This window comes from Coffea eugenioides, chromosome 11, assembly GCF_003713205.1.
Source record: "Coffea eugenioides isolate CCC68of chromosome 11, Ceug_1.0, whole genome shotgun sequence".
Lineage (NCBI taxonomy): Eukaryota > Viridiplantae > Streptophyta > Magnoliopsida > Gentianales > Rubiaceae > Coffea > Coffea eugenioides.
Window position 1 is genome coordinate 2,837,626 of NC_040045.1, and position 15,501 is coordinate 2,853,126.

The 15,501-nt window shown below is 35.4% G+C and overlaps 1 protein-coding gene across 1 annotated transcript; it reads left to right on the forward strand.

The window, feature by feature from the left end:
- Positions 1 to 14,114: 14,114 nt before the first annotated feature.
- On the forward strand, positions 14,115 to 14,908 carry LOC113753706. The gene has a single exon (XM_027297932.1). The coding sequence runs from the start codon at positions 14,147 to 14,149 to the stop codon at positions 14,741 to 14,743; it is 597 nt and encodes a 198-aa protein (XP_027153733.1). The 5' UTR covers positions 14,115 to 14,146; the 3' UTR covers positions 14,744 to 14,908.
- Positions 14,909 to 15,501: the final 593 nt, after the last annotated feature.

Genomic DNA, 15,501 nt, shown 5'->3' on the forward strand with positions numbered 1-15,501 from the left:
GTTTTGAAATCGTGATTTTTGAAGAAAAGAGTAGAGCTAGTTATAGACATTCTTTTGATTAAGCTCCACTGTACTGGCAAAATCCTAATTGTATTTTGTATAAGTATGGATATTATGGCTTGTACTTCAATTTCATCTGTTGAAAACTCCGATGTATATATATCAAAGTGTTTAATCATATGTTTCAATAGGATTCATTTGAGATTGTACGTTTCTATAGTTATGTGAACTTTTTTGGTGTTCGTTGGGAATTTGAACGAGTACGGAACTTGAACGAGAAAAAAATCGAAATTTGGCGGGAAGCTGATGCAGGAAATTCGGCCGTATATCCGGCCAATTCTTGGCCGAATACTTGGCCGGATTGACAAGGGAAGTTAAAAATTTCATTTTTGCTCACTGCCTTGAATCCGGCCGAATATCCGGTCAACTTTTGGCTGGATTCTGACGTGGCACTTGTTCTTTTCGGTCTTTGTTGAAGCGTTTAATCGAAGTCCTATTGTACCGTATGGTTTGGTAATCGTGTTTAGATCAATTTTTGATTGTTCTTTTTCTTGCGGTTCTATCGCGCGTTATGTAGGGGTTTCGAGTGATTTGACTCCGTAGTTCTGGCGAGAGTTGGGCAGATAGTTCGCTAACCTTTGGGGTACGCCCTAAGGGAATGTGGGGCTGTCACAACTACAACTGTCGTTGGTTATATTGAATATAAATGGTTAGGATCTATTTTATCTATTCTACTTGATATGCAAACTTGCATGGGTGGAGTGTATGATCCACCGTAGTAGCGAAGTGAAATTTGCCGCCTTCATGTAGCAAATAACAACATAACAGTCCAAAAACTTCTTCTATTACATTTGGTGCTATACCACCAATATAACAACAACTTCAAATAGAGTGCATCGTACAGGAAATACAGGATTAAAGCAATAGACAGTACAAAATTTGTTGCGCTAACAAGAAAATCGCATCTCCTATTTCACTGCATTAATAAGTTTCTAGTAGTACACCATCCCGGCATTAATGAGGTTATTATGAAATTGTAGACATCCACTGATATCATCGTCCGTATCTTTCGATTTTTATGTACAAGCTGCAAAACTTCTTTCGTCATTATTTGTAATATAATGGCAATAACATCATTCAACTACTGTCTCCATCTTCGTGATATGGCATGCATTTGATTAGCAATTTCTTCTATCATTGCCTTCCAAACTTCTATTTCCTGTGGGGACACTACCAATGGTTGTATCTGTGGGTATGGACCAACTCCATCTTTGCTTTCGACTTGTATGTCCTCTTGTTCATACTCCATGAAGTGATCATCCGAAGGTTAATTTTTTCTTTAAAAAATTGTGCAATGCACAACACACTATCACTACATTGATCTGCTCTTGCATATATGAATATGGAACCGGACCCTTCAAACAGGCGAATCGTTGCTTCAAGACACTGAAAGTGCGTTCAATTATATTATGAAGTCGAGAGTGATGGGTATTGAATAGCTCCTTCGACCCTTGGTCTCACCCACGTCCTTGTCCAACTCCTGTATTACGTCCTCCCTTGAATGGTGTTAAAAATTTTGACACCATCTTATAAGTCACGTCGACGAGGTAGTACTTACCTACGTGTATAAAAATTGAAATACGATATTTTTTTTTTAAATCTATGCTGTTTAAAATAGAAAAATATGTCACTTGGTGATGTTTAGTACATGAAATAAGAGTAGAATTCGAACCTGGGGAAGGAACTGGGAAGTCGGTGTGTATTCTTAGTGCACTTTCTAATATGCATGCATCGTGTGCGCCATCTTTCCATTCGGCATACACATAAATGAATTACATATCATGATCACATACAATTAAAACGTTTTTCGATTGTGTCCCATACCGATTAGTGTAGGCCATTTGTTTTGTTGTTGGAATCGAAGCAGGGATACGAGTGCCATCCAAAACACTTATGGCATCCTATATTTTATACAATATTTGATAGTCAATACCAGAAAATCGAAAAGCTTCCAAGATGTAGTATGCTACCATATTTTGCTTTAAGCAAGCGATTGAAATTCTTGTGATTTACTGATTACACATTTCCTATGCCTTACTAAAGGGGCTGAGTCATTTTCTAATTTTTAAAAATGTTGACATTGAAAAAATATTTCGACAAGGAATCGAATCCCAAGAACCAATACATATAAAACGTGTTGTGATACAGTTTGGCCATCTCTAACCTTGAACCAATGATAATATTTGGTGCTATATCTTATTCGTGAAGGCACTCTATTTGTTTGTTTTGGTTGAATAATCCTTTGTGCAAATCTACATAGTTCCAAGATTATATCCACTACATTTCTATGGATGGTTTTGTTGAATGTTGAAATCTCTCGATCACAACATGAGTGTGCGTATTATGACTTAACATAACTAGTGTCGTGGCCAACGACTTCTCGATTGACACACGCTTGTGAGGATTTTGCAAAACGTAGTTATTTTGCACAAGAATTTCACAAAGTCTCATGAAATTATCAATTGTTATTCTATAATTCTCCAATATATGTAGAGGGTGACCCGTTATTAGCTCCTGCACCCACTTCCAATCAGGCATATCTCCATTTTGGCAAGATACATTGATAAAAGTCCCATCATAATGTTTCACTTCTAGTGTAAAAAGCAGTAGTGCTGCACCATTGAGAATTACCTTGTCATATTCTTGAAAGTTAGAGCCATGCTAGAAAAGCATAAGATGATTTACCTAATGTTTAGTAAGTTTAGTAACATGTATTTCGACTACTATTATTTACACTAGAAGTGATACTGCACCATTGAGAATTAAACCATGCTACTAAACTAGCTACATTGAGAAATTCTCAATGGTTTAATTCTCAATGGTGCAGCAATAGCATGGTTTAATTCTCAACGGTGCAGCAATACATGTTAGCTGCACCATTTAGTAAGTTTAGTAACATGTATTTCGACTACTGTTATTTACCCAATGTTTCGCTTCTGTTATTTAACACGTATTTCTTGTTAACATGGGATGAAGTTGGCCATGTAAAAATTGGGAGAAATTTGGATGCAGCTAACAAATAAATTAGCCTAAAATGCAACAAATATCGGGTGGTTATGCATGGATGACAGTAAGATGTCTGGTGGAACGTGAATGCATGACAAGACTTTACTCTACTACATTTTAAAGGAATGGTGCAGCTATAACTGACAAAAAAGGCTCTATTTTTTATATATAAAAAGGACAAGTACCCATTGGATTTATTCACATGTGGAAGATTTAGTATTCATTGTACTCCTATGAAGGAAAAATAAAAATATCACACCAAATTGGTGAAATGTTACCGTTTACCTCTTAAGTGAGACTTCTACCGTGGATCTATGGCTATGCAGTGGCCCACTTGGCAATTGCTTCCATTACCCAACAAGCAATTAATTTTGTAGAGTCAGCCAAATGAACACATTATACTCCAAGGTTTGGTCTACTATAGTTAAAATACATGTTATATAAGAATAAAAACATCTGAAAATAAGAGATTTGAGATGAGAGGACAATTGGCAATTACATCTGCCATGAATCTATTGACAACACATTTAAACTATAAGTAGGAATAAGTAGTGAAATAATAAACTAAGTTACACCGAAATTATATAAAATTAGCAAATGTACATCACTGTCAATTCCTACGGTCTAAAGACTCAAGGCTAGAAAAGTATAAGATGATTAAACCATGCTACTAAACTTGAATAAGTTAAAAATGAACTATTGGGTAAATAACAGTAGTCGAAATACATGTTAACAAGAAAATGGCAATCCGAAACAAAATATGGTGGACCGCTACCATGAACGGCCACCACATTACGAATACAAACCGATAAATATCAATTATAAAAGTCTTGGATCATAACAAACAAACAATCTAATTGTACAAGTTAAAAGTTTTGAATTTCCTCACTTTCCCTCAATCTTCGGAATGATGAACATCTCTATCCATGTCATCTACTTACTGTCACTGAAGCTAAGGAATAAAAAAAAGAACTCTTCATTTAACAACTCTTTTAATAGAAACATTTGTACCCTTCTCTCTAAATTTAAGCTTTCCATAGCCTTTTTGACTACTTCTATTGAATATTTCTCCTTTGCCTCTCTTTCATTTGAAACAATGGAGGAGAATCTGTTGAAATTGCTAAGTGCCTTTTGGTAGTTATTCGAATCTGACATTCGGGATTTCGAATCTCTTGATTCCTTCTTCTCAAAACTGTAGGCAGTGCTGGATATTAGTCACTTATTGAGATTTCTTAAAACAGGGTTGCCATCACCATTAGATGAAACAAAGTGATTTGGAGGGTCAATAATAGAGGTTAAAACCACGCTTTTCCCTTTGCTAGTAGAATCTTCTCCACATCTCCATACTCGGGGAGGCTCGTATTGGGGTGAGGTTTGGGTTGAAAACTAAGCTCGATTGCCAATGGCATGTTTGCCATTCATCACCTCATCCCACTTCATCAACAAATCAGCACTATTTGGATGTTAAAAATCTAGATATTGCCGGTTTAGCTATTGTTCAAATAACAAGTTGTGACATTCATAATTAATATTTAAAGGTGCTTAGAATGTCAAGTGAAAAGCAAGTCGCATTCCAGTTTTACTCATGAATGTGATTACCAGCTTGCAACTATATTATAGTACATAAGGTTAATCACATGTCTATGTAACGTTAGGATAGGTGAGACAAATAAGATAAGCACTCAGGAAATTAAATTGAAAAAAAGATAAGAAACTGTTGACAAATTAAAACAGTAGTAATTTTTTTAAAAAACAAACACCACAAACCTCAACAATAGTTGTGATTAATGTAAATTAGTTGCACTTCCATAACATGCAATAGGTGACTGGTAATGTTAGTATACAATTTGATATCATCCAACAACTTCCACTCTTTTAGACACACAAAATTAACAAAAATGAATGACAAGTCCTTTAGTCATTTTTTATGACATATAAAATTATCAACCTCCACTTAAATCATTCAGCAATATATGAACCAAAATTATTGTATGCTAAAAAATTATGGTGAAGTAGAATTAAGCACAAGTAAAAGGATAATTTTTTTAAATCATACAACTGCCATTAAAATAAAGTATCATTCCAAGCCAATAAGTTAGAATTGATTGCAAATACACACGGCCATAAACAAGTAAAAATAATTGGTACTATGACATGACATGGTATACGACCTCAAAACTAAATTATAATAAGAAAATAAATCTACAAAACTAGTGAAATCAGACACTTTCTATAATTTGGAGCAGCCATTTGTTATGACTAAATGGCTAAAGGAAAAATCAGCAACTAAATTTCCTTTCTAGAAATGAACATGTGTTTTGCATATTATCAGCCACAAAAGGATGCAAATTTAACTATATCAGAATGCCGGCTAAGTCACCTCGTAACGATAGGTGCTGAGTAGACGGGGAGAATATATAGCCTATAAGATATTTATACCTGGTACAAATATGCTCATTGATCTGCCCCTATTAAAAAGCATTTATGCTTAGCATCCCACCCTATCCCTGTCTCTGGCTTGGCAGAATTTCCCCGGAGATGAGTGAACAACCTCTACTTATCCACCATTCGATAGTATTTGAACTGGCATTGAATTCCTGTACAATTGACCCCACATTCTTAGGTTAAGTAAATGGTCATTGCTGTGTAGTTTGCCAACATGCTATAGGTCAGCTCCTATTTTCCATTTTTCTGCCACTCTATGTAGGTGCGAACATAGAGGTCCTCTTCCTAATCTAGCCAATATTTTTTATCAAACATCTATGGATAAACAAACAAGTACTTAAAAAAATAGTAACATGTTGTATGCACAATCACCAAATTCGTAGATTTAGCCAACAAAATATCTCACCTCAAAGTAATTTATTAGGCTGACGTCAAAGTCGTTTGAGTCGTACGCAGAATGGGCACTAACAAAAGAATAAGGGCTAGATGAGGATTCTGAACAATAATGGAAATTATAACCAAAGCTTCATTATGTGAGTATCTGTGGAGAAAGGATGTATTGGAATGAATTGTAATAGTGGAATGTCTTACCAGTTGGTGAACTTGGTTTCTTCTTTTTTCTCTTGGGCATGAACACTTTCATTTGACAGGGCATACAACTTTACAGTTTGGGTTCGCAGAAAATATGATAAAAACAAGGAGAGAAGGATGTTCATAAGAAATTCATAAAAGCAAAACCATAAAATGTCAGGGATGACAAATACAAGAAATACTTCTTGGTCTCTCTATCCAGACACAAATAAATTTACAAAAGTTTGCAATCTAAAAAAGCAAACTAAATCAATTAGCAAAGTGGTTGTCTAGCAACATCACTTTTTCGCAACACAGGAAACCAAACAGGACACCAATAAAATTTGTCAACCTATATGTCTCTGCCTCTGATGTTAACATATGTATGTTCTTTAGATGAAGCGTTATCGAATGCAAAGCTAAAAATTTGCATCACTAAGTAGTAGGTTTATAGTCCAGTCTCAACTCTTCGATTGGGTTTATGGGTGATTTTTCATACCACTCTCTGTATCAGAACCAATTGATTGTTCCTATTTCACATGGTTTTATGTCAATTGTATATAATTCAGAGGCAAATTGTCTTCAAAAGTCAGCATGCTTAATGAAAAAATTATGTCCAATTATTAAAGAAGATATTTGAAGGGGACAATGAATAAGAAATTGAAGAGAAGGGAGATTATCATATTGACCATGAATATCAATTGCTCATACTTAATTCAAAAATAAATGCATGAATGTAGAAATACAAAAAACCCTAAGAACATCCAAGTTCCTAATTTCATGTGTTTGGAGTTACACAAACAAGCTTCCTATTCAATTGATTTTCTTTTCCATACAACAACTGCAATCAAATTGAGGAAATAGTAAGGGTAATAAAACTTCAAAAATAGAAATTACTAACCGATGTACACATAACAGGCAGGGTTAGGGCAAGTGAATTGAGGAAAATTTCGTTCAATAGCTCCTTTCCTTACCGTGGGACAGAGGTTAGAGACCGGCCACACCCAATGACCAGTATTTCAATCCCAATCCATCACTTTCCTTGTCCAGCAGTTCTTGGTCTTTTTGCACATCTAAACCCAAGGCCAGACTTTTATAATACGTTTCTACCCTCTATGCGTACACAAGGAATCAATTCCCCTTCAGATCATTAGCAGAGAAATCGAATCCTTTGGTAGATTTTGCTAGCAATAGCCTGAGGTTGAAAGCCCAAAATAGCTTTTGCAGTTGTTGATTGGAGAAGACAAAGTTATGAAAGTGTAAGAGGATACTGCAACCGAATAAATTCTCTGAAGAGGGCAAGTAGGAGCAGTTTTAGCTTTCCTTTATTGAGTTGCTCCAACAATAGGAAGCAACGGTACAAAAAACTTACTGTACTTAGGGTGTGTTTGTTTGGATGTAAAATGTTTTTCGAAAAACATTTTCTACATTTTCTGCTGTTTGGCTCTTAATTAAGTAGGGAAAATATTTGCAGGGGAAAAAATTTTCCTTCAAAAGGGCAAAAAACAACTTGCCCCCGCGAGTTACTGAAGTTATTTTCTTTTAATTGAGCGTCTCTGAGTGGGCTCTTTTTGATCAAGGAGACATACATCGGAAGAGACAGAGAGGTCACCAACAACAACCTCCATCTCCGGCGAAGGGACTGATCCAAGGTCAAATTCCAATGATGTAAAATTCTCGGGTCTTTTTCCCCCTCTAAAGGGCACTACGCAACTCTATCTTTTGTATTTCGATCAAGGACATTGACAGTGGAAAGAAGGGAGAGATCACCAACGAATACCTCCATCTCTGGTGACGGCAACAGCTACGTGACTCAGGTAAGACTCCAGCGTTATGCAAGTCTACAGGTTTTCATTTTGGTTTTCCAATTTAGGGATTTATCGACTTTTTGTTGTGCTGCTACAATTTCTGAATTACGTTACTAATTTTTCTTAAGGATTTGAGATTTTGCTTTGAAAAATCTTTAAACCTTTTTTTCAATCCACGGAAGCTCTTGGTATTCTGAATATTTGGCAAAACTTTGGTCTGTTCCCCTTTTTCGTACTGGTTGTAGTTATGCCATTGATTGGAAAGCCATCTTATTACCTGTTGCCTCATTCTGTGGTATCCATTCTTGAGAATTGAGATATGATTTCACTTGTAAGATAGTGACAAGTGCTACATGTATTGATTTTATTATTTCATTGAAAGATTAGGTGATGAAAAGCTATCTTTTTTTTTTTTTATCTTTTGAGGGTAGATGAGAAGCAATCTTCAGTGTCTAAACTATTAGTATATTAGTTTATGTGCTAATGAACTTTGCTTTCTAGTTATTTTTTCCATAATGCAGCAAACGTTCCTTTTCCAATTGCAATAGTATTACTGAGAGTTGGGTTAAGGGTCAATATAGACTTTAAACTCTCTTGTTCAAATTGCTTTATTGAACACATAAATACATCTTATTTTAGCAACTCGCAGTTTGTGTTGTTTGTATTCAATTGGTACATCTATTACTACCAAATATCCTTTCTAATTAATACTTGAGTGGTTAGCATGGAAGATGTATGATACTGCTGTATAAGTTGCAAAGGATACTTTCATTCTCGTATTTTAAATCTATATTTAAGTTTAGGGTATTGATTTAGATGTTGTCAACTAATTTTAGAAACTTTTTTTGGTTTTCTCTGTTCTTTTTAGATCATAGCAAAGGACTTGTTCAAGGCCCTGAAAGAGAAATGTGATAAGAGATCTACACATCTTTGTTGCACAAATGATTCTAGTTGTATCTGGTAATAACACTTGTGACAACTTTGGAGTAAAGGACATAAATTTGGTTGATAATGGTGAGAGCTAGATATTGTGGTTAACATGACCTAGCTGCAACAACCAATTTTGAAGAAAAGCAAATGGTATCAATTATTCTTGAGCAACATAAATATAGGATTGAAAAGTATATTGATTGAGTTATTCTTCCAGATGTTTTCTGTAGACATGAAGGAGAAATATATGGTAATTGAGTGTTATCGATTAGATGTAATGGTTTTCTTGTCTTATCTTGTACTGGGGTCACTTGGTAAGTTTTTTTTTTTGAGTCACTTGGTAATTTACAGATTGGCTCGAATGTTTTCATGTCTTGCAAAACACATTGTTGTCATATCAAGGTGATCTGTAAGCCTTTTGTGAATGTAGTTTAGTTTCATCAATAAAAAAATTTTGACTTGTAATTTCTAGGACTAGGGAATGCCACTACTTACTCGGAGTGTGAGTGGTGATTGTGTTTTGTTTAAATTTAGATTTGTCTTGATTGGTGTTCTGGACTTCTGCTTCTGGTCTGCCAGCATAACTATGGTGCATAACTCTGGAGCATATAATATTAGTTGCAATATTGTTGTTACTATAATTGTCACGACTGTCTTAGTCATATATTTGAACATAAGCAACTAGCAAAATTTTTAGTGAAATGCCAAAACTAAAAAAACAGGATACATGATGAGTACTCAGTTTTCTGTATGCAACAATTCTGGAAGAGTTTTAATTGTGTTGTGACTAAATAGTATGTCAAATAACTTAATCTATACATACATTTTTAAGTTTGCAAAAGCAAACACTTGATTCTTTGTAGCATATTTGAAATATCAGGTTTGGTGAAAGAGTACAACATGAATGGAAGTATGTGAAAAAGTCAGATATTCTAATTTTTTAAGGCTAAGAATGAAGTAAAATTATAATCAAATGAGAAATATTTGTAATTACCATAAATTCTAAAGATAAAGAGTGAAGTAAAATTATAATCAAATGGGAAGTATTTGCAATTACCATAAGGTCTGTAGGAAAGTATCTTGAACATTTAAATCAAACACTAGAAAATGGGTTCAGAAAATATTTTCAGTAGGTTAACCAAACACAGGAAAATTATGAAAATGAAATCATTTTCTTGGAAAATGACTTGCACTGAAAACATTTTCCAAGGGAAAATATTTTACACCCAACCAAACAGACCCTTAGTGTAGTCTCATGCCAACAATTGATATGAGTTTTGCTTTTAACGGTCATGACGCTTAGGAATGGGTTTGTGGAGTCATTTCCACGTGGGAAACTATTGAAACATCTCTTGTTATCGGTTTTCATTACGTATTCCATGTGGGAGATTTGTTGGGAGATATATATTGAACCTTATTTGGGTTATTTGTCTTGTTATCCAAACACCTTTGTCACATATTATTTGGAAAAATCCAAATATTACATATCCAAAACACTCAATATTTTATTCCGAACAATGTGTGTTGTCATCTTTCTATGAAAAAAATCAGTGTTTATATCTCCTTCTTTTAGCCACAAAACTCTAGATTTCACTTTGTAAAAAGCCTCCCCAGCATGAGATAATGCATAATATTCATCCATCAATGATCTTTCCTGAGCTATGATTCATCATTAAAGGGCTTTTCTTGCAGCAAAGCTTGAGTAGCCAGCATTTGTTCTTTCTTCTGGAGCACACGAACACTAATGCTGCCATAATGTATTTTGTTTAACTGTTTCAATTCCCCTTTTAATCTCTTGAACTTTTGACAAATAGCAACTATAGGATTACTCTTGATAGTTTTAGTCCAAGATCTTAGCAATGTAGATTTCAACTTCCTATGTTTCATCCAAAATTTTTGGAATTTGAAAGGTTTCGGCCCAAATCTTTGACTACTATGTATATCCACTTGGATGGGAGAGTGATCTGACATACCAGTCCCAACATTTCCACTTCAACATGAGGAAACTGAGTATACCAGGCTTCATTGGCAAATATTTGATCTATTCTTCTATATTTTCTATCTGATGCTTCCCTATTATTGCACCAGTTGTAGAGGAAACCCCTGCTAGGATGTTCCTCCACATCTATAATTTGCAAACACATATTAAAATCCTCCATGGCATTATATTCAAACTCTTCACTGCCAAGCCTTTTCTGTATGATTCCTGATGGCATTAAAATCCCCAAGTATCAACTATGGCATATCCCCAATGAGAGGCTTTATTTGCTGGAGATGGGACCATAGAGCTTTCTTTCCTTTGTCTTATTTTTCCCATATACTGCAGTGACCACAAACGGCTGAGTTTCAAGGCTATCCATAATACATAATATAGCCTACTGGTGACTTGACAGTAGACTACATTTCACAACAAATTTGTTCCAGCATACCCAAATACAACTGGCATTTCCTGGTATAGTGTTCTGTCCTAATTCCCATTACAGCAAACAATGTGCAAAGACATAGTTAATATTTACATCTTTGATTTTATTCTCTACTACTCCAACTATAGCTGGTTGTATACTATTTACAGTTTTACTAAGTTCTTTTTGTTTTAGGGGGTCAATTAGCCCCTTCACATTGCAACACAATAATCTCATGTTATAGTAGGGGAGAAAAGTTTAGTGTAAACCTTCTTCTGAGCACCTCTACCAAATTTTTCTACTTTCATCTCCACTGCTGGACATTCTTCCACTCCTTCCAGTAAGCTGTAACTACTTTGGATGTTTTGTGTCTCAATTTCAATTTTCTCCTTGCCCTTGGAAATCCGTTTGTTTACACTACTGGCTCTTCTATTAACCACTTCACCTTCGTTTGATGTTTTCTTTTCTGCAATAACCGACTCTGCTTTTCCCTCATTTGATTCTGCTACTCTCCCATCACTTTCCACCTCTTCCTTATCCACAATTGGAACAGAGATCTGCATAGGTTCATCCCTTTGCACTCTTGATAGTGGTATCCACTTTGGCAGCATATTTATAGGACAATTCTTAGTTTGATGTCCAAACTTTTTGCATTTTGTGTAACTAGGTGGTATCCACTCTTATTCTACATCCTAATATTCCAGCTTCCTAGTTTCATTCACATAAGGAATCTTTGTTGGTCTAACTGCTCCTATTTTTAACTCCATAAATATCCTTGCATAAGCTACTCCAGATTGATTAGCAGTCTATTTATCTGTATACAGAGGTCTGCCATTGTAACTAGCAAATTTGCTCAAGGAGGCCTCATTATAATAATGCAATCGTAGATGAGCTCATTGAATCCAAATTGGGACAGCATCAAGCTCTTCCTCCTCATATCCAATTCTGGGCTCCAAGGCTCCAAAAACGACATTTTACTTGCAATTGGCCATGGAGATTGCTCCAATACACATGTCTAACTCTCAGCAGAGGAAAAGTTGAATATAAAAATGCCATTCTTCAAGGATATCACCTCAACCTTCCCCATTTCAGCCCATCTATTTTCCACAAATTTCTGGACAACGCTAAATGGAGGGTTGAATCCCATAGCAAAGCCTACTACCGCATGCTACTATTTCTCCAATCCTTGAGATACATCCTCCATCGACACTTGGATTGGGCATTGATCTTCCGGTGGAATAAATTTAAGATTCAATCCGCCATGAGCTGGTTGAACTCCACTGACTACTTGTGCCCAAGACTTACCACCCATCTCTGGTGAATAATGCTCTGGATTCACTTGTCCAATAGCTTGCTCCAGCTTCTCAGGTTGCATTTGGCTAACATCAAGTCCCAAAATTGAAGCATGAATGGCTTGAGGTGTCAACCGCTCCATGAATTGGGACTTTAGAACCCTACTTATGGCGACTTTAAGCAAGAGAGAAGAAGACAGTTGGCTAACAAAACTCTACAAAAATGCAAAAAACCAATAGGGTGAAATGTATGCGAATGTGAAGTTGAATCAGAATATATACAGAAACAAGAATGCAGAGCTGCCAATGTGCAACAATGGGGGAAGTTTACTCTGCGCAAGTTAGCAGACACAATTGCCAAGTACGCATGTTAGCCCATACAGTTTGACTTCAATAGGGTAATTGATTTATATTTTAATGAGCATCCATGTTTTGTACTAACAAACCAAATAGTGGTATGTAGTTGGTAATTAATTAATATTTTAATCTTAAGTGCAAGGTTTTTTTTACACATAAAAACCGACACCAGACACGTCTAATGGCAAAACAAATTATAAAAATTCAATCTTTTAATAATAAAACTATTGTCTGATAATAATTTTTTTAATCTAAATTATAGGTTCATTTCTTCAGCACACAAATCTCAATGTGATATCCCATTAGTCAACGTATGCAAGAAAAGTTCCAAGATTATGCTTAATTAATTTAGCACAAACATATGTTAGTATAGAACTCCTTGTAACTTACTATAATGACAAAAATGAGGTTCATACACTCATGTCTTTTTCAAGTCCCATGTGTAGCATAAAAAACCCATTAAACCCTAACATCAGAGTTCCCACACCCTTAACTTTTTTTCTGACATCTTTCCATTTTGGGTTAATACTTTGAGAGTTTTAACTATTTCTTAACAAGCACTTCTTAATTGAAAGATAATTTACTGAAACATATCCTAAATCGTGTACAGATCAGTATACTCATCCCTTGGTTGCTTCACCCAGTCCATTAAAACCACAAACTTCACAATTTCCTCGATTACTGAAGTTGGTGAAATGATTAGGCTACAAAACTCATTGTATGCCACCTATCTCCCTAATTTACCGAACAAGATAAGGAGTTTTTCACTTGGTCAACTTTCGGGATGTTTCAATCTGTGGGGTTCCCTTGTTCCAATACCCTTTTGGGCATTCTTGTCCATGCGAGAATATTCGTCCAACACAAGACCCATGTAACCGAATGGTTTACTAGTAGAAATTGACAAAATAACTCGAATGGCGCGCATTTTCCAATTTAATGACCTTTTTTGTCACAAAAAAAATTAGGTGATCAAACTGTCCCATTTTTAATAGTTGAGTGATAATTTTGGCCTTTCACTCTAGGGAAAAAATAGTCAAGGATATCTATAGTATTATAACACTCTTGCGCATGAATGAAGTAACGCTAGACTTTTAAACCTTGGGGGGCAAAGTGTATATTAAACTTATATAACGTACCAAAAGTGAAACTAATTCCTAATTAGGGGGCAAATTGCAATTAAGTCTCTGCATATTTTTCCCAAATTGCACTCCAACAATTCAAAAGCAAGAATTAGTAATATCGGAGAGAAAGAGCCCAAAAATTCCAATCCAATAGAATGAGTAGTAGTAATTACAACGGCAGAAAGAAGATGGAGAAGTCAGTTGAAGAAGATGAAGTGGATGAATTGCTGAAAGCTGCACAAGATGATATGCTTCTTAAACTCAGCCTCAATTCCCACATGACCCACTCTTCCTCTCAATTTTCTAGCATTGACCCTGATCTTGATTCACGCTTTCTAGCCCTGAAAAAACCCCATCAATCAAAATCAAATTCAAAATCAATATCAAAATCAAAGCTTGATGATACAGCAGGCACAACCCAGAAAAACCCAGAAAAGGTTTTGCAAAATATCGATGAAAGTGATGATCTTTTTGCAAGATTTGCTGCTCTCAAGAGTTCTCTTCCTTCGTATAATACTTCTGTTAGAGATGGTCAAGTGCAGCAGCAGCAGCAGTTGATGGATGGTGATGGTGCTGGAGAAGAAGATGAAGTGGAGAAGGTAATTAAGTGGGCTATTGATGCTGCTAGGCTTGACCCTTCTCCTCCCTCTAATTCTAATGATGATGCTGCTAGTGATGCTGATGATGTTAGTGATGATGAGGAGGATGATGGTCATGGTGTTGATGCGGTGAAAAAGAGTAAAGGGAAATGATGAGTGGGTGTAGTATGACTGTTTTTGTCAATTGTCATTCTCTGCAAACTGTAAGAGTTAGAGCTAATTCATAAAGAATCAAATTTTTGAGACTTTCTACTTATTTCTAAATTGTTGTTGTTTTGAAGCATAAATTAAATACACATTGCTGAATAATCTTCTGTATTTGGTGTGACGTAAGAATGGGATTTGGTTTACATAATGAAAAATTTAATTGTTTTTTTCTCTTACGGTGCTTTCATTGGACGGAGGTCAGATTTTTTTCACTATCTCTAAGTTTAAACTGTAGAATGATATGCTAACAGGCCTAAAATTTGTGGTCTTTTGGAATATGTTAGTTTTACTCTATCTTCTGAAACACTCCAAGGAGAATTATTTTGCATCATGATTTTCTGTTGAGTGATCCTTTCATCCTACCACAGTGATTGTCTGAAAATTTTTTATTACCATATTTGTTTTCCGATTGCATTTTCTTTGAAGTTAGCTGGGTTTGCTTTAAAACTAGGAGTGAGCCTTGGGAAAAATCGCATACTGTTAGAAAGTTGAGTAGAATTACTTCATGGAAAGCTCAAAAATTGGGGTTAGTAGACCTTGATTCTCAAATTCAGACCAAAGTTGCAATTGCTTGGTTCCGCAATTCAGCTGTTTCACTGCATATGTTTCTAATTTTTGGTCTTTCAAGTGGTTAAGAACTCTTCCAATTCATTTGGCTTAGGTATTCATATTTACGTAGAAAAGACTCTGTAAAGTGACTCTTC

What these genes read in the sequence shown, in the direction of transcription:
- LOC113753706 (XM_027297932.1), top strand. Translation starts at nt 14,147, where the DNA reads ATGAGTAGTAGTAATTACAACGGCAGAAAGAAGATGGAGAAGTCAGTT.